The 19,160-nt window shown below is 46.0% G+C and overlaps 1 protein-coding gene across 1 annotated transcript in view; it reads left to right on the top strand.

Moving 5' to 3' along the window:
* Med27 (mediator complex subunit 27) overlaps window positions 1-19,160 on the top strand; it is a 169,262-nt gene that overhangs the window by 59,500 nt on the left and 90,602 nt on the right. Inside the window, exon 3 of the mRNA XM_055600641.1 lies at window positions 1,731-1,861. Coding sequence (XP_055456616.1) covers window positions 1,731-1,861 — 131 coding nt within the window. The remainder of the gene's footprint in view (window positions 1-1,730; window positions 1,862-19,160) is intronic.

The following is a 19,160-nucleotide window of genomic DNA, read 5'->3' as shown; positions in this document are numbered from 1 at the left end:
TTCAGAGCTTTATTGCCCTTTGCATCCAGACCCAGTCCTTTATATATGGTGGTCACCATTTCATTACCGCAAGTTGCAATGCAGCTGACTCGGCAAAGAAAATCCATGCCTTGGAAAAGCAATTGGGAAGAAATTGATTCAGAATGAGTTACCATTTGTATATTTAGTTAATTCTAAATATGTATTCTGAAGACCTTGCTTCATTTGAAAGGAGGGGAAGAAGTGTGTCAGATGTTAAAAATGGGCTTAGTCTAAATTTTTAGCTGAGCATTTACATGTTTGAGTGTTTTGTTTATGTCTGTTCAGGATTGGGATACCTGTCAAGGCTAATTTTATTGTAGAGAGATTGATGGCAATTCTTAGGATCTAAACTACAAAAGCAGAGGGAGGCTATTGTCACATGTCACCGTGCTGCGCTTCATTTGGCAGTGTGTGAGACTGGGGAACTATGTTTTCAATCCAGATGTTGGGTTGGCAGAAATTTGGGGCTCTGTCTGTGGCACCAGGGATCTTTCTGCAGTGTTGGGAAATTTTCCATGCTGTTGTTTGAACCGGTAGTTTTCCACCTTCCTAGCACTGAGACCTGTAGATATAGTTCCTCATGTTGTAGTGACCCCCAACCATAAAATTATCTCACTTGCTACTTCATAAATATAATACTGTACTGTTATGCGTCATAATTTAAATATCTGTGTTTTCTGATGGTCTTAAGCAACCCCTGTGAAAGGCTCATTTCACTTCCAAAGAGATTGCAACCCCAGGTTGAGAACAACTGGTCTAAATCCATTCAGTGGTACATTTAAAATGTCTGCATTCCACTCTACACAGGCTAAAAGTTAGTGGGTGGCTTTCTACACAAAGTTGTCTGGGTTAGAGCTAGGCAGTGCCACTTCTCTTCTCCACAAAAGATACCACAGGGAGTAAAATGCTCTGTGTGAAGCATCCGGAAAGCTCAGCAGTTTGTCCAGGAATAAAGCGAAGGGTGCTGGCCCTGAGCCCACATCATGTATGTAGCTTCCTCTCCATTGCACTGTTCAGTGGTATGTGAGTAGAAATGAAATTACTATCTCTGCTGTTCCCTCCAGAGCCTGGGTCTGTTTGTATAGGTTGTTGTCAGATTGTGTCCTGAGCTGGCTCTTATCATGACACTAGTTACGTCACCAATGGGAAAAATGACATAGAGCTCATGTGCTTAGCCTGTGTGGCTACCAAGTTAAGGTCCTGGCTTACACAGTCCAGGATCAGTTTTGTAGTTTTCATTACAAGCAAGAATTCCATGGCAAAAACTGTCCAGATCCTCTTCGCAACATGACCCAGGCTTTCAGACTACCCCTTGAAAAATCTGGGTGAGCTTCTACCGCCACACCTCCAGAGTTCTGGTAGTATTCAGAAGTGCACATCGCATAGCAGCACCTGTGTGTGTCTCTTGGCTCACAGTGCATCTTGCTTTGTTTCTCAATCAGTGCGGTGATGCTTCGAAGCCCTTTAACTTGTAACCACTATCGACTGTGTCCAGTTTTCATTGGTGCGTTACTGTCATGAAAAACAACTTTGCTGCTTTTTCTTTTCATTTAATTATCACCTTAGGAATAAATTTCCTGCAGCAGAATGTTAGCAGCAGTATTTGAAATAACTTAAAACGTGTGAGGTGACAGAATGGCCTGGGATTGATAATTTAACGCCTGCTGTCCTGAGCTCATGCAATGTTTTCTTCCCTCTTGTCTCTGCAGCTGCAGTACCATGCAGGTCTAGCATCTGGCCTTTTGAACCAACAGTCCTTGAAGCGCTCTGCAAATCAGATGGGTGTGTCTGCCAAGCGGAGACCGAAGGCTCAGCCCACCACTCTGGTTCTCCCACCTCAGTGAGTGAAGGATTTGCGGAGGGCTTTCCAGCTGGATGAACTTTGCTTTGTGCTTTTGGAGTTGGTAGGAAAGATTGTTTTCCTTCCAAATAGTGTCCTTTTTAAAAGGACTCTAGCAGGACTAGAAAGTGGAACTTACCTTAAGTTTGTTTTGGAGCAGCTGTGACATGGTTTCTAGTGTATGTGTCTGGTGTAGGACTTTCCAGCTGGGAGTTTTAGGTTCCTCATATCTTACTGTTTCCTCAGCTCAGTTCTGAAGCTGGCAGGACACCAGTAGAGCTATGTATATTCTGGTAAGCACAAGCCTAGAGGACATGCTTAAGCTGGGTAGAGAAGAGCTAGGCTGGCTGCTGCCGTCACCTAGTAACCCACGTGCTCTTGGTTTTTCACTAACAGGGATAACAGGCACAGCAGACCGCGTGGTGCTTCTCCTTTCCTGTGTACCTCCCTGTAGCTACCAATTCTAAAATGCTAGGAGAGTCCCCAGCCTCCCAGTTGGCACCCAAACTGCCTTTAATCCTATGTTGAGTATTGTTCCCATTTTTTTTTAATAGTTAATTTTAGCCTGGTGTAGTGGCTTGTGCCTGTGAGTCCCAGCATGTGGGAGGCTGCAGCAGGAGGATCTCTGTTTAAGGCCACCTTGGGCTATACAGTAAGATCTTGTCTCAAAACAAAACCTCCAAGAGCAAAACCACAGTTTTGCCAGATCCTGAACTCTATATAAGTAAAATAATATGCTGTCATTTGTGCTAGTTCTGAGTGTATGTGTGCACACACATGGACACAAGTGTATGCACGGTGTGTGTGTGTGAACCCAAAGCCTTGTATATGCTAAGACTGTGCTTTTTCACTAAGCTATTTTTCTAGAGCACTATAAAAACAGGGATCACAAATGCTTTTTTTTCTCCCTGCTCCGTATATTTATTACCTCAATTGGTTCACCCACTTGGCTGGCTAGCTGTGTGCTGAGAGGCCTTGCTGGTAGGGTCTCTCCTAGCATGTACACTCCTCAGAGGGGTCACGCTCCTAGAGACTATGTGTGGGCCTCAGACATTCCCTACCACGTCATTCTTTTCTCTGTCCTCTCCTTTGCTCCTGGCCTCAGCTTCAAGCAGCATCTTTACATTGGCTGCTCAAAAGAAAGTTTGCATATAAGATATCCATGTTCACCTCTACTCAAGGGCTCACTGATTTTGTCTGGTTAGCAAATGCTTACTGTGTGTACTGTGTGCTGGGCAAGACTCCAGGTCTTGAGGATGTAATTACAAGCAAGATGGTCCCCAATACCGTAGTTTTCAGTTATAATTAATGCTGGGAAAATAATAGATAGCAATAGCGGGGCCTGCTTAAATAAGTGGTCAAACAAGGACTCACTGGCGACGGCTTACGGCGTAGACTTGAGGAAAGAGAATGGCTGGGTAGGGTCACTGGGGCATTCTCCTGCAGCAGACACTGTCTACAGCTGTCTCCATGTCCTGTGGACCCCCTCACAGTCTGCACCTTCCAGACAAGCTGAACAGAAGCAAGCAGCACTCCCCCCGCTGCTTTTGCATGCCGCATGCATGTACATGTGCTGTGTTCTTTGAGAAGAAGCTGACTTGAGAAGCAAAAAGCTTCTCCCGGAGTGCTGCTCTGTTGTTGCATCGCATCGTATTGACTTGGTGACTGCATATCTCAGCACGCAGCTCCCCGAAGTCTGATGGTCCTTGTAACCTGTCATTTTCCCTGCATGGATTGTCTACTGAGGCAAGATGTTTGGCAAGAAGTAAAAGACTTTCTAATGGTCCCATAAGCCCGAAGCCAAAAAGTGTTTGTTGCTAACTCTCTCCTGACAAAAGTCAGTTCTTAGTCCATCTGTTCACCATTTGTTAATTTGCATTGGCTTGAAACCTGTTTACAGGTGACATGCTATTATAAGGACACTTAGAAGATATTTTAAGCACCGAGGCAATCAACAGACACTGTTCTGATGCCAGAGGGAAAGAGAGAGGAGTATTCACAACTGTCATCATACATTTATAATAGATCACTCACAAGACTTGGTTTCAAAGTGAGAAATGGTTACGGCACCCTAAGAAATACAGCAGTGGAATGATTTCCTGTCTGCTAGAGCCATTTCCTGCAGAGATTGACTGCTCCTCTTTCACATCTTTGAGCTCTCGGGCTCTCAGTCTGCTGGAATCCCTTCATAGACCTACTGCCTCATAGGCAGGATCTATATCCAGACTTCCACACAGGCCTTCATTCTGTTTGATGTTGGCTAGGACTAGGATACAGCCTACTACAATTAAGAACGTTTTTTAAAAATTAAAAAAAAACAAAAACAAAAGAGATACCAACCACAAGTAATAGATGTATGATGCACATGTAAAGAAAAACCAGAGGTAACAAATACATCATGCCATCCCAAGGAAAACCTTTTTTTTTTTTTAATTCTTTATTAATTACACTTTATTCGTTTTGTATAGGAAAACCCTTTTAAGGTTTGGTAGATTTTTTTTTTCAGTACACACATACATACACACAATTATTTTGTAAACAAAACTTTCCAAAAAGGATTAAATTGAGAGATTGTCCTCTTCCCTGCACTAGAACATTGTGTAGGTAGCTGATGAGAAGCAGCAGGATGTGGTCGTGGAAGCACTCAGACATGTGTGCTGATAGTGTGTTAATAGTCAGTGGTTGTGCCATCCTACAGCAGAGTCCTGATGATAACATTTTATTATAAACATGATTACTGTCATTTACTTTTGTCATTAAGGAAATCCCTTAGCCCACTATGAAGCATTCAGATTCACCAGGTTGGTATATTAATTACCTGTCCCTTTCCCTTACCCCCTCACCCTCAAATTTAGTATTAACTACTGCTGCCAGATAAATCGTCCCTGGATGTTGTGGTAGCAATAAGAGGCATTCTCTGTCCTGTCATCTTGGGTCAGGGTTCCTCAAGCAGGTGGCTTGCCTGCCCAGGTCAGACTCAGGCTCTCAGTGTGTTCTACTGAGACATTGGCTAGGGCCATAGTCATCAAGGGCTCAGCTGAGGTCAGGAACTGTTCACTGCCACTCAGTGACCCCAGCTGAGCTCTCTGACTATGGCCCTGCCCGGTGTCTCTTTAGAACTCCCCATGAGAGCCCAGCAGCAGGTAAGCAGGGTTTGGTTGATGACAAGAGATTGTGCTTCTTTCCTGCGCCACAAGCTTCTTGAGTGTCCTCAGTTATGGCACTGGCTTCTCAAAAAACAGCTGTCTAAGAGGCTAAGCCAAGATGAAGTGATCCTCTTCTGACTTAGCCTCAGAGTATCTCTTGTCCACCATTTTGTCCGTTAGAAATTAGTCACTGAGTCTGAATGGCATTCAACAGGAGGGCATGAACTGTCCCTTGTGAAAGAAAAAGGGGCAGGGAACATGCAGACGTGATTTAAAAGCACTGAGTTGCTAATAGAAAGCCACTGCAGGGAAGGATAGCTAAGAGCAGGCCCCTGTCAGGTCCATTTACTCAGGCCCACTAAGTGCCAGTCTGTGCATCAGCAGAAGCTTCAGAGAAGACTGACATGTGCTTTTGCCTTCGGGAGATTAGAGACGGAACAGTGAGTCACAGGGCATCCTAAGAGTGTGTGCCAGGTCCTGTTTGCTCTTGCAGAGTGCTGGCTTCAGAGCATAGTAGCCATTACTTTCATCATCTTGCAAGAGACTCTCAAGACCAGGCCTGTTAGCTGTTGACATTCCCTCATAGAAGAAAGGGGTGGGGTCGCTGACCTGAGGTTCTGGAGGTGCTCGCCTTCTGGCCATTTACATGTAAGTCTGCCCTAACTGCATTTGCTCTCGTTGTAAGGGGAGGTGCTTGAATATACTGGATGGAAGTTGACTGAAGTAGGGATCCCGCTCTTGTCTTAGGGAAGTCATCATCCTGACTGGGATGATGAGACCTTCCTGTGGCAAGCCTGCTTTGGGAATACCCATACTCTGAAGCCATTAAACTCAGTGGTTCCCCAGGCTGGACTTTTGTGGAACTGGACTTTGATTTTTCTTGGTGCTCTGTTACGAGAGGATTGGTGTTTGTAGACATGTCCCTGAGTGAGAGAGTCTCTGTGTCAGGTGCTGGGGAAGATCCACTTACGGACCCCATGAAGTTTCACCAGGTTTCCCTCCTACCAGCTTTGCCAGACATTCAGGTTCCTAAGGCTAGAATAGGCTTTAACCAGTGAAGAAAGCAGCCAGGGGCTTCCCGAGGTTGCTTCCTGTTTCACTGTCTGTGCTGGCCCTGTTGAGCTGTACAGTGACCATAAACAGGAACATGGGACTGTTGTAGAAGTGTGTTTCAGATGCAGTGGCTTGAACAGTAGTCACCTGCAGACTTGCTTGCTCCTGTGTTCCACAGGATGAGATTAAAGACTTGCTTCCCCCATAACCTCTCTCCTCAAGAAGCTTGTAAAGAGGTAAAAATGGAGTGTGTTCATAGTGCATCACTGAGCTCCCTGTCTCCGGCTGTGCTGAGTGCTCCCCCCCCCCCCAGTGATGCCTCTGGCAGAAGGGGTGCTGTTCCTCTTGAAAAAGGCTGTCTCCTGGTTGCTGGACCTTTGACCTCCATGCCCCCCTTTGGGTTGATGTTATTGTCTAGAATGTCTGTCTTATTTGATTGATCTGAGAGTCATGTCTGTCAGATATGGCTATGTTGTGCTCTCTCCCAGTAGCAGGTTTGGGTATACTTCTCTTTTAGCAGGGGATGCTAGTTTGGATCCATGTAGTCAGGCTGAAGGGTCCACAACACTATGGCCTCGACAGCTAATGATGAGCTGGCTTTCAGTGGCCAGAGATGAAAGAGTCATTTCTGCTTTAACTCAGCATGCCTCGTCCTCATTCCAGTTTGAAGGAAAACTAGTTTTTCTGAAAGGTTCTTTTTGAAAATACTACTACTATCCCCTGCAGGCAGGGCTACCAGCATCTTTCAAATTTTCTTGTGTGCAAAGATCCCGCCTGCTGAATCAGAGTGCCATTCCTTTAGGACCTTCCTTGGAGAGGAACAAGTCATTCTCCACTGTTCCTGCCTTAGTTCCCCATTGGTCTTCCTTTTCTTCATGTTTCCTTTTCCTTTCCCTCGGCTTGATCCTGTTAGTAAACAATGCATACTTGTTCAAAACCATCACCTGTAGGAACCCTATCTTCGAACCATGCTTTCCACATATCTATCACTCTGTCTCTGTCTCTGTCTCTCTCACATACACACACATAGCCAAGCTCTCAGAGTCCATGACTTGTCTTTACATTTCTCTGCGGCCCCTGTGTGGTCTCTGCTGTTTCCTCTAGTTGCTATCACTAGAACATCACACAAATGGAGTATAGAACGTGGTGTCTGTTTCCCATTTACTCAGTGTGTAGCTTTTGAGATTCGCTCACATTGTGTGTATCAGTGTCTCATCCCATTTTGATGTTGACTGCTGTTCTTTGATGTCCTTTGAGCCTTCTAGTGACCCTTCCTCAACATGTTGTGTGTTTCAGGATTGTCTGAGACCTTCAAGGGAGGTCTGTCCTCACACTGCATGTGTCTGAGTAGGCAAACTTGTGATGCAGTTGCTGGAAGAAAGTGCCATCAGCTCCAGGCAGAGGCCACTGTACTCAACCCTGTACTTAAGCGCAGACTGCCTTCTCTGTGCCACTGAGTTTGCCGTGGGAGTTGAGTCAAATGACGCATGTTTCCTGCTACCACCATACGTGCTCCTGGCTCCCAAGATCACCCACTCACAGTCCCACGTGTTTGCTCTGTCCTCAGAAGTCCCATGTTGTCTTTTGTTTAGTGTGGAAACACCAGGGGTCATGGGAGCAAGGCGGTCTGTCCTGGGTGAGAATGATGAATGGGTCAGAGCTTCTGGGGCCACCAGTGTGTTGTCACCAGCGAGGCAGTGCTTGTGTGGGAGGCTGTCCTGTGGCTTGCTGCCTCTTGTTACTTTCTCTCTTCTGTTGATTTTAAGACCTTTTTTAAAAAAGGTTTTGTTTTGTTTTCCATTTTTTTATTCCCCCTGTCAAGTATGAAGTCCTGTGTTTTGCAGCTCTTTCCACAAACATGGAAAGTCATGTCTGTGGTGACCATGAGCTTGCATCCTTAAGGTCATGGTGGTGGTGTCTTGGGATTTTTTTTTTTTTTTTCCTCACTATTGAGACTATTTTGGTGAGGGCAGAATGTGGTTATGTGGAGCTGAGTTCTGTTTGATCTGAGCCTAGCCACAGCCAGTAGCCATTGGCTCAGTTCCTCTGCTGAAGGCTTCTCACAGTACACAGTAGGCTCAGCCTGAGCTAGGGCTACAACAGAGCAAGTGTTTGGCCTGGACTGGTGTCCCACAGAGGAGGGAAGCATGCATATGAAAGTTTGCCGAATTTGGGGAAAAGTCTTTAAAACTTAGGTAGAAATTTACTAAGTCCTTCTTTTCCCCATTGGCTAGCATTAAGTAACAATATTCATTAAATACCACAGAGAGGCTGTGTAATAAAGAAATAATCCTAGGCCTAGGTGGCTGCAGTTCTCCAGAAGAGCTGAAATTGAGAATATAATTAAAGATTAAAATATTGTTTGCATTCTAGAACATGGAGAGATCTTTTCTCTCCATTGCGGGACCATATTAATAAGGAGGAGATCAGTTTCCAATAACTGTTGCTGCTGAGGCTCAGTTATTAACACCCGACACGTCTGAGCTTCTGACTCAGGACTTCTGCTCTTCCCCAAGACTGGCTAGGAGTGCCAGTCTCCCTCAGAAACAATTTCTGTGGGGAGATGCCAAGAAGACAAAGGGCTGCTGCGAAAGCATGAGAAACTGCATTCAGCTCTCCAGCACCTGCGTAAGAAAAGCCCACTGCTTACATCTGTCTATGTCTTGAGTGGACAGAGTGGTGCTGAGACAGCTGTGGTTGCCTTCACAGGAATCGCCAGCCCTGCCACCTTCTCCTGGGGACCCACTAACTTTTTGTCTATTCCTTTTTAGCCAGTTTGCAAGTAACAGTGAAGCTATTGATAGCAACTCCGCCATAGCCGGCTATGTCTGTAACTGTGGCTGAAGGGCCACCTCAACCCAAGGATAGAGAGGACTCTCCTACAAAGCTGGGTTCTGGTCTCCACAACTTCTAGAGGCCAGTCGAAACACTCAGCTTCCCAGGGCCCAGTGTGAGCCAGAGCCTTTTCCCACCCAGCCTTGCTCACTGGCCCACACACCTCTCCATTTCCTGGTTTTGCCTCTGTTTGCACCTGCTTGTTTTGAAGTAGACTTGGAAAGTATTTGAGGCCAAGGGTGTGGAGTAGACTTTCTTCTGCCTCTGTCTCCTCACTGCTGTGTAGAGTCTCTATTTGAGGAGAGACAAGCCCATAATCGTTGTTATGCTTATGTCCTCAGGTGATTGGCAGGTAGAGGAAGAAATGGTCTTTGAGTCTGTCACCAAAGAGGAGGAAGGACAAGTGTGATGTGGTTCCTATAGAGAAAAGAGTGCTCCCTCATTCCTCCTTCAGGAAGTTTAAGTGGCTTGAAACCAAGTGCCGTTTAGGCAGACAGAGGGAGTGGTGGGGGAAGGTGCAGAGATTGAGCTTGGAGACTTTCACAGAGGACAGGCCTGAAAAGCCAACCTTAGCACACTGTGGAAGAGCGAGTCCCTGGGGCTGGTGAGCAGAGCCCAGTATGTGGAAAGTGGTATATTAGGGAGATGAATCAAGTGGCAGGTTGCAGATGAATAAGCTAGTCCTTTGTAGCTGTTTAAAAGATAATTGGTTCATGTTACTTATCTTTTATCCCCTCTCTTTGGGCAGGAGAAAAGTCTCTGGGAGAAATAAACGAGGAATCCCTCATAAATATTAATGCAAAAATCTGTCCGTGGAGAATAAATATAGGGACATTTTGTTTTAAATGCTCTATATCGTTGCGATTCATTAGCATATATGTTGTAAAAGCCACTTCTCTTCCCTTGAGAGAACTGTGTTTCGTTCAACTAATAGCCACAGACCAAAATCTGTAGCTTGTCTGGACTGTAGTGCTTGAGATATATGGCAGAACTTTGCTCCTGGTTTTTCAGTCAGGGGGAGTTTGTCCCTGCCCCCCTGCCCCCCCCCCCCCCACAGGAACTGCCTGTGGCAGGACACCTGATGTCCCTAACCCCATTCTGATCTGGCCTCTGTCTGGACCTTTGATCTCCACCCCAGCCTCCCACTTCCCAGGTATCCTTTTCACTCAGATCAGGTTTGGTGTTTAGATGGCCAGGCCAATCATGGTGAAGAAAGGACTTGTAAACAGAGGGAGAAAGTAATGCTTCTTCTCAAGGCATGCACATCTTGAGGTGCTCACAAACCTCAGGCAGAGTGACGAATGGGCAGCGTTTACTTTAAATACACCAGCATCCTGTTGCCAAGTGCTGTGGTCAGCACCCTGCTACTGTTGGAGTGGGGTCCTGAGCCTGTCTTGCTGTGTATGCTGGCGCTGGGCGGTCAGGCTTACTATGCCCCTGCCTGCGCTTATATGTATGTCCACGCCCCTTATCTGCAGAACATGTTCACAGATAATGAAACTATGAGTACTGAATCTCATGCATACAAGTGTGTTTTCCATATGAGCCCACAGGTGATGAAGCCTATTCCACATGTTCCCCACAGCAGGAGAGCAGTGTGTTTTCTTCCCCGTTTCACAGACAGAAGGTCCTTGTTGCCACAGATCTTAGGAACCTCGGCATTTTTTATTTTATTTATTTATTTTCTTAATCAAGTTGGAAACTGCTTTTTCACTTACTGGGAGCCCTTTGCAGCTTCTCTTTGACAAGCCCAGGCTGCTGGCATGAGTCGAATAAGGGTCCTTGGAATGCAAGTTCTGGGTGCCACATGGTTTATCTGCAGAGGTTTCAGGCTGGTATATCAAGCAGCAGGCAGCAAAGCCACACATGATGGGGAACACTGGATCTGAAACCTTTATGATAAAATGTGTCCCCAGGGGAATGCAAAAACCAAGTGAGAGATGACAAGGGAGACCACCAGAGTTATGGTGACAGCTCTGTCACAGCCTGCTGCCCCATTGACCTCACAGATACCTGTAGTCTTTAGTGCCCAGCTCTGGGCAGCATGGGTACCTGCAGCCCTCAGTGACTAGCTCTGGTCCTGGCCCTGCTCACAGTACCCTGTCCTGTTCCTGTCTCAGACTACATGTGACACAGAGAGAAGTGAGAACTGAATGTCTTCTGTAAATACAGTTGGGGAGCAGTTGCAGAGACTAGAAAACGGTAATAAAGAACCTAGCCATTGAACCCTGAGCGGGGCATGGCAGCCTGCAGAATCAGTTTTAAATGATATTTCATTGTGCCCTCTAATTGCATTTCTCCTTTACAAGGTGATTTTATCCAGGAAGACAGCTGTCTGCTGTGGCTATTACATCACTGGCCATTACAGGGCAAAGGAAGAAAAGAATGGGGGTTCCTCAAGGCTCATCAGATAGGCGCTGTTTCTTCTTTTTTTAAATATCTAAAAGCATTTATTTTAAAGCATTGCATCAAGTTTGAATCACAGTAAACAAAGCTATGGCTTCATTGTATGTTGAATTTTGCTTAGTACAGTCTTCCAAACAGCAGACATGATAAAGTAATTGAAAGCAAAGGGTAATCGTTTAATTCCTTTGCATAACAAATAGCTGGAGCCTAGGATTGTTAGCTTGTCACACTGTAGGGTTCCCAGCTAAAGCTGGGTACAAGTGAGACTCTTTGAAATGCTTTTGTTCTGCCTGGGCTGGGAAGTAATTCCTGTGATCTGGTATGTTTCTCTGTGCCTGCCACACTGGCCATTAGTAAGCTATAGGCTGCAGTCACCAGAGTCTCTGCATAGCATAACCATAGGCACAGTGACTGAGGAGGGAGTGCCTTTGTCCCCCCAAGCTGGGGAGACTTGGGGCAGAATGGACTCTGGTGTTAGAATGCCAGTTAGCCCAGCACTCATTGCCAGTAGATGGACACACAGCAGTGAAAACCCAGGCACACTGTTTGCTGCCCCTGTCATATTGACTTCTGGCTTGCTGTGACATAAATCTCTCCAGTTGGGTCTAGTGTGGAAAGAATTGGACATTTTCCTTCAATCTGGAGCATGGTGAAGGTAGTGGAAATGTGCTGTTGAATGTAGACACAGGGGGAGTGGGCAGGGACCATTCACCCTGGGCACTCAAACAGCTGGGTTAGTACAGAACAGGCTCCAAAGTAAAGGAGCCCAGCTAGCCAGAGATAACCACAGCTGTGCATTGGAACCACATGGGACACTGGGAGAGAGACCCAGGATCCTGGCGTTAACAGCGCTAGGAAGATTCCTGCTGGTACCTGAGATTCAGAGCACTGCCTCCTCTGAGATATAAGGAGTTCTCCAGGGGTAGTACATCTGGAAAAACTGTCAGAGCCTGTGTTCAGAGAGAGGGGCGCTGTGAGGCAAGCTTGCAGAACTCACTGTGGAAATGATGGGGCCTGCTGGGGTTCAACTGAGGAGAGAACATGGAGCCTCACGTCACCATGTGGTCTACTTCCAAGACATGGCCAGCGTCCACACGGTCACCTTCATTCCTCTTAGCCTGTGACTACAGAAAGGCTGCAGGTTCCAGTTTCATTCTTCACTATGCCATTTTATATAATGTGGTTAGTCTGTGTAATGGTTACTTGAGAATTAACATGATTCTGAAATCATGAGTATACAAATAGATTTTTAAAAATTTTATGTTTGTGTTTGTGTACATGTGACAATTTAGTTTATTTTAGATCTGATGTGCATTCTTTTTTCTTTACAGCCATTATTTAATAGCTGTATTTTATGATAAATCAAATGTATTTAAATTGTGAAATAACGTATAAACGTGTGTACCACTCTGCAATAACCAAGAAAATGAACATTATTTCCCAACTCAGATATTGTTCCATTCCCCTTTGTCGTTCTTCCTGTAGATTAGTTTGTATTTTCTAGAACTTTATGTGGATGAAGTCATATAACCCACACCCTCTTTTTAAAATCTGTCTTTAGTGCTTGGCATGCCCATTGAGATTTAGCCTTATTGTTGTATTTTTTGCATCATCTCTTTTTGTTGCTGTATAGTGTTCCCCTGAGTAGTCCACGATTTGTCCCTGTGTCTTGATGACATTTGGGTTGCTTGGCTGCTGGGAATAAAGCTATTCTGACCCTTCATGTACCAGTCTTTGTGTGGACATGTGCTTCAGTTTTTTCTGTATAAATATACGCAAGTATATATAAGTATATGCATGTAAGTATGGTGTGACAGTTTACATGCATGTAAGTATAACATGACAGGTCTTGGTCACATTGTAGGTGTATGTTTAACTTTTTAGGAAAGTGATGAACTGTTTTTCAAAAGAAGTTGTACTGCTTCACGCCCCAGCAGCGGGGTTTTGGAGTCCAGGTGCTCCACACCCTTACCTGTGTCAGCAGCTGACGTGGGTAGGTGTGCAGTGGGGTCTCCTTGTGGCTCTTGCAGGCATTGCCCTGATGACTGGCAACTCGGACCAAACACCCAGGTATCCTCTATAGTGACGTGCAGGCAGGAGTCAGGCCCTCTGTTAGGGTCAGTCAAAAGGCAGCTCAGCATGTCCTTTGAGGCCTTAACATGGGGCTATCGTAAGCACTATTGATTGCAGATCTATGGTTGTTTGCTGAATGCCTACTGTGCGCTCGGCATCCCCCTTAGCAGCTGCCTTGGGAATTTCAGAAACCAAAGTGTGCAGGGTCTTATACATGGGCCTTTGCCTGCATGTTCTCAGCTGAATAAGCAGTAGGGATGAGTAAACATCCCTAGAATCCAGAGGAAGGCCAGCTAAGCGATACTTTTCCTGCTCATCTTGTCATCTTTCACCCAGTGACCTCAGCCTTAACCTTCTGTAACAAGACTTGGTTCTCAGATCAAATTAAAAACAGCTTACTCTTGAACTATGGAGAGTACACAGTCACAGGACAGGGTTTTCCCAGGGTTCCCTTTGTGCCCAGTCTGCAGAGAGACTCCTAAAGTGACATGCATGTCCCTGGGTCTCTATCCCAGTGTGTTCTGGTGCTCTGGCTGTAACTCTTGCTCTAGGACTCTCTTTATGGCAGTTTTTCCAGCTCCCCATGTGGTGTGTAGATCTGAGGACTCTTGTCATCAGAGAGAATCGCAGGGCATCACTCTGCTCTGAAGAACATGGCCCTGTAATTCACGGCTATACAGTAACGTTTACTTCATTCTTAGCCATACTGTGAGCATAATTTCCAGACATGGTGGCTCTATAAAGCTCCTCTCTCCATTCAGGACATAACAGAATAGAAGTTGATTTGGAGTGGGGAAGGGGGCTTAGACTTGGGCATGCTGTAAAAAGAATCTAGCAATGAAATTAGATAATACATTAAGTAAACTGAAGCTGTCAGTTACATTTTCTCCCTCCTCCAAACCTCTTTTGTTGTTTAAAATGGACCTTACCCCCCACCCCCATAAGGCTCTCCATAGACCTGACTTTCAACATCACATGTGGGCTGGATGAGCTCTCCCTCTTACACACACACTCTCTATCTCTCTCTCTCTCTCTCTCTCACAGTTCTTTGGCAGATTTTAAAAAACAAAACAAAACAAAACAAAGGAACACTTAGAATTTAGAGGTCCCCTATGGCCAATTAATTCAATGCAGTTTGTTCAGCAGACATGTAGATACTATGCGGAACTGTCCTCACCCCAAAGGAACTTCTGTTTTGTTGAGGAAGCATATTTGGGGCACCATGAAACCCAGACTGTAAGAGCCAAGGGGCATCTCTTCTGCTTCATCCTGTGTTAGGGAAACTCTGAGTTCCTGAGGTTTTATCAGAGTAGCCCTGCTGATCCTTCACTCCACCCCTTCTCTTCTAGGGTACGATGGTGTAGGAAAGGCAGACAAATTCAGGTTCTAGAGCACATTTACACCTGTCTTTCCCCATGATTTTGCATGGTCTCTGACCCCGTCCTCTGCTCTTATTTGCTGTTCCTAGAGGTCATGTCCCCCCACTTGCTGGAGGCCTGTTGTGAAGCCAGCCTCAAGACTATGGCTTTAGATTCGTTGCAGGTGGAAAGGCGTGGCTCCCTCAGTTGCAGAGCTTTATGCTTCAGTGTGCCTGGCGGCCCTGGAGCTTTGCCCAGTGCACACTGCTGTTGGCAGAGGCAGTACTTTATCAGCCAGGATGGACAGATACTTCTGTGCTACAAATGAGTCTAGATTTATAGCCTTGGAGTCCAAGGAATGAGATGGCAGCTCACTGGCCAAAACTAGTCAGCTATAGAGGGAAGAATGAATGTGGCTGCATAGAGTACCTGAGTCATTCTGAAGGCTGCTGTCACTTTCCCCAGCTACACGTGTGTTGACACTGGGGCTCACACTTTGTCAGCAGTCCCCAGATGTAGACCTCCGTGTGAGGATTCCAGCAGCCCCACTTGTTAGCTATGCAAAGCTGAATGCTGGGGTGTAGTGTGTTTATTAGGGGTCAGTGTCTAGGAAAGAAAGGGAGAAACAGGTCTAGGCCATGGGAGAACAGTTTGCCTGCATCCAGTAGGACCTTGGCCTCCTGGGAATTGTCTGGAGTCGTCACTGCCTGGTTCTCAGCAGGAGGTGCCCCTCTGTATGCTGCCTCACTCTGGCAGCCTGTCCAGGGGCTCTAGGAGAGCTACGCTGTAGTGAGGCCGCTAGGACAGGCTCTGGAGGCTCTTGACTACTTGCCTTCACAGCTGGCCACAGGGGCTTCCTAGGAGGGGACTCTATGGCTGAATCTCACCAACCCTGGCCTTTATCAGCCTCAATTCTGGTACCATCTCTCTTCCCAGAAGTGTCATGCTTGCACAAACTCCCAACACCAATAGTGAATGCTCTTGCTCTCACTGATGCTCAGCTGCTGAGTGTCAGCTGACGAACTATCATTCTGGGTTCTGCTCACCCTTAGCAGTAGTGCTGGCCCAGGGAGGATCAGAACTTCATTCCTGCCATACCTGAGCCACCATCACCAGGGCACTCTAAGACCAGGTGCCTATCGTCACAATGAGTGAATCTACTAGGGACACCATATGGGTGGCCTAGATGCCACCTGCATTCCTCTTCATTCCACTGCCTGCTTATCAGAGTCAGTGTTGAGGCAAGATGATGACACCCCTGTATTCCCACTGATTGTTAGACTGGGATTGCAGAGTACCCAGAAGGCAGCCGAGCTATAATACAGTGAAACTCTCCCTGCCTCCCCTGGTCAAGATGGCTCTTCCTTTTAGGGGCCAAGAGTCCTCATCATCACAGAGGTTGGAATTTCAGGAAAAGGATGCTCCAAGTCTCTTCGGAGAACAGAGGACATTTTCTTTGGTTCCCCTTGGCTCCAAGACCTGTGTATTCTTCCCCCAGAGGCACAGCATCCCACAGAGTGCTCTGATTTGAAGACTATCCTGTGTCTTGAGGGATGGTGCCTCATTTTTGCCTCATGATGTCCTGGCAGCACAGACATCATTCCTATGAGAGCAAGCTGCTAGGGTTTGTGCTTTGTTTGACTCCATCTTTCAGCATGACAGGCAGGGTTTGTCATAGAAAGAAACTTTCTATGGAAAGCAACTCAGGAAAGTGCTGTTTATCAGTGGATTTAGGTCAGACCCTGGGAATAGAGAGAACCCTTGTTCTTAAGACTTAGGATATGTGGTGGATGAAAATGAAGAAGGATTGACCCAAACTGTACAGCTTTTGGGTAGACTGTGAGTCTCAACTTGGGGTTCCCATTTATCTGCATGCCATGTTCCCCAGCCTCTTGGAGATTACTCATCTTAATCATTTCTTTTGTCTAATGGAAACATAGCTCACATCATGTCCCAGATGGCAGTCACTAAGTGAATGCTATTCATATGTCATGGCAACTATTATATCTGGTGGCAGCAGTATGTCCCCAAATGAGTTTTGTGGGTAGTTAGTGTCTCAGGTTCCAGCAGAAAGCTGTGAGGAGGGGCCCACAGTGGAGTCCAGCTCTGGTGGCTTTCTTTTGTGTCAATAGTGCATTCCCTTTTCAGAGCAGGCACCAAAAGAGAAACAGTGTTGACTGAAATGTTCATTAGACCTTTGCAGAAATTCAGTCCCTGTTTGCACACACATGTGGATGAAAATGAAGGATAGCCCAAACTACACAGCTTCTGGATAGACTATGACGCTGAACCTGGGGTTCCAGTTTTTCTGCGTGCCGAATCCTTTCCACATCCATAATGTATAGAAAGTCACCTGCTTGTATGGACAGTAGCAAGACTGTTGTATCCCCTCCATGCACACTGGAGTCAAGCTTTTTCTTCTCCCTGCATGTGCATTTACTCAGCCTACACAGAGTACACAGTTTTCCCAAATAATGCAATGGAAAGTAACATCATTACAGTGGTCACTATATGAACTTATAAAAGCTCTCCTAACAGATAGCTGGGGTAAATGTCTTGGCTTATAATTAATGAGTCACCACAACACTGAAAAGTCTATGCATGCCTTCCTGAACCTTCAGAGAAAAATTAAATCCCCCTTCATTTATTTTTATTCAAAGAACATGTCTTAATGTTTGAATATTATTGATTCATATGTTATGTGTAATGCCTTGAGATAGTTGCTGCAAGGACAGATCATTTATAGAGTCAAGCGAAGACTCACCTGTCACTCACGTCTTTCCGAGGTATGATAGAGGACCTGCTTAAAGGTGTGCTTCTTGTTCTGACTGTTAGAAATTAGTCCATTTTGAATCCACAGCAGCCAATGCAATTAGCAGGCTTCTGCCCAGACTCTATGGGGTTCCTGCTGAGGATATGGAAGGAACAGCTCTGCTGTAAAATGTCACTTCTGAATGGTGGTGGCTAAGGCTATGTCTCCCTCAACAGGTGCAGACTTAGGTCTCTGGTGGCACCTGCATTTTTGAAACACAGCTGTACTTAATGTAGCAAGCGTCTGTTGTTTTGTATGGCTGCCTCCAAGATATTTGGGTATAAGTAGCAGTTAGAAGAAACTGTCAAAAGTTGTCTTGGAAGGGAGAACATGCTCCTCTTGCTGTGTTCTGCATTGTGACTGAAAAGCTCCAAAGGGTTTCTTTACTCTGGGCTATAGCTCACACTCAGGTTTCCCATTGTACCCTGTGGCTGTAATGCCAGTTATACTGATTAATGAATTGACTATAAGTGTTTATGGATTTCCCACCCATGTCTGATTAGTGCACAGAATTATGTGCCCTTGACTATGAAGAACTTATAGTCTGATTGAAGGACGAGATTGTTTTCAGATGCAGGTAAGAGAATATCAATTCCTGGTGATTTGTATAGACTGTCTGTCATGAGAGTGTGGTGAGCTCAAGTCCTGGGAGAGGGCAGCGGCCCGCTCTCCTGCATTAATGGAAATTCCAGACCTGAACAGCACCTCCATTTTCTAGGAAACACAGGCTTTCAGGCCATGGTGCATGGTGCATGGAGTCAAGGGTGCAGGTACTAACGCTCTTGTAAGCAACACAGGAATCAATGGCCAAGTGCACTGTGAGATACAGGTATAGATCTGGAAGGACAAGGTGGCATTTTTGACCCGTGTCCCCTAGGGAAAACTTGTGGTATGTGCCTGCTGTGTGCTGTGATGTGACAAGGATCTGGGATACACAGCAAGGTGACCTCTTATGGAGAGGTACAGTCTTATGGCCACATAAGCAACACACACACTCTCAGGAGCCTAAAACTCTCAGGGATCATAAAAGAAGATCTCCACATACAGGTTTTCACACACAGCAGCTGCAGGAGGGTCCCGTTAGAGCTTGATTGGAGCACTACTGAGTAGCTTGAGGTGCACTCTGTGTGTTCTGTTGTGGAGTCTATGGCCTCCACATGGGCAGAGAAAACTTTGTTAAGAGCCCTGACCTTTTTCAGACAAGCGTGGAGACAAAGTTCATTTTGGTGGAAACATATTTCCTGTAGGGAGGAGGTGTTGGGGGCAGCTGGGAGGGACAGCTGAGCAGGATCAGAGGTGGGGCTTGTTCTGTGTAGGTTGCAAAGATGACAAGCAGACCAGTGTGTGAAGGCAGCTGTGTGGGCTGGTGTCTGAAGTCAGGCAGTGACAGTGTCTGTGCAAGGCCCTGCTCATGTCGTTATTATTGGCAGCTGTGAGGACCAACTGTATCTTGCTAAAATAGGTAATGGGGTTTTGGTAACAATGTCTGGGATCTGCATTGTTCTTTGCAGTTTAGTTAAAGAGGATTGATGCAGTGGTAAGGAGAAATGAGGCAAGATGTCACGATTGTGTGTGTGTGTGTGTGTGTGTGTGTGTGTGTGTGTGTGTGTGTGTGT

Source organism: Psammomys obesus, unplaced genomic scaffold, assembly GCF_907164565.1.
Source record: "Psammomys obesus unplaced genomic scaffold, mPsaObe1.curated_primary_1811, whole genome shotgun sequence".
NCBI lineage: Eukaryota > Metazoa > Chordata > Mammalia > Rodentia > Muridae > Psammomys > Psammomys obesus.
This window is presented reverse-complemented; position numbering and strand designations above follow the sequence as displayed.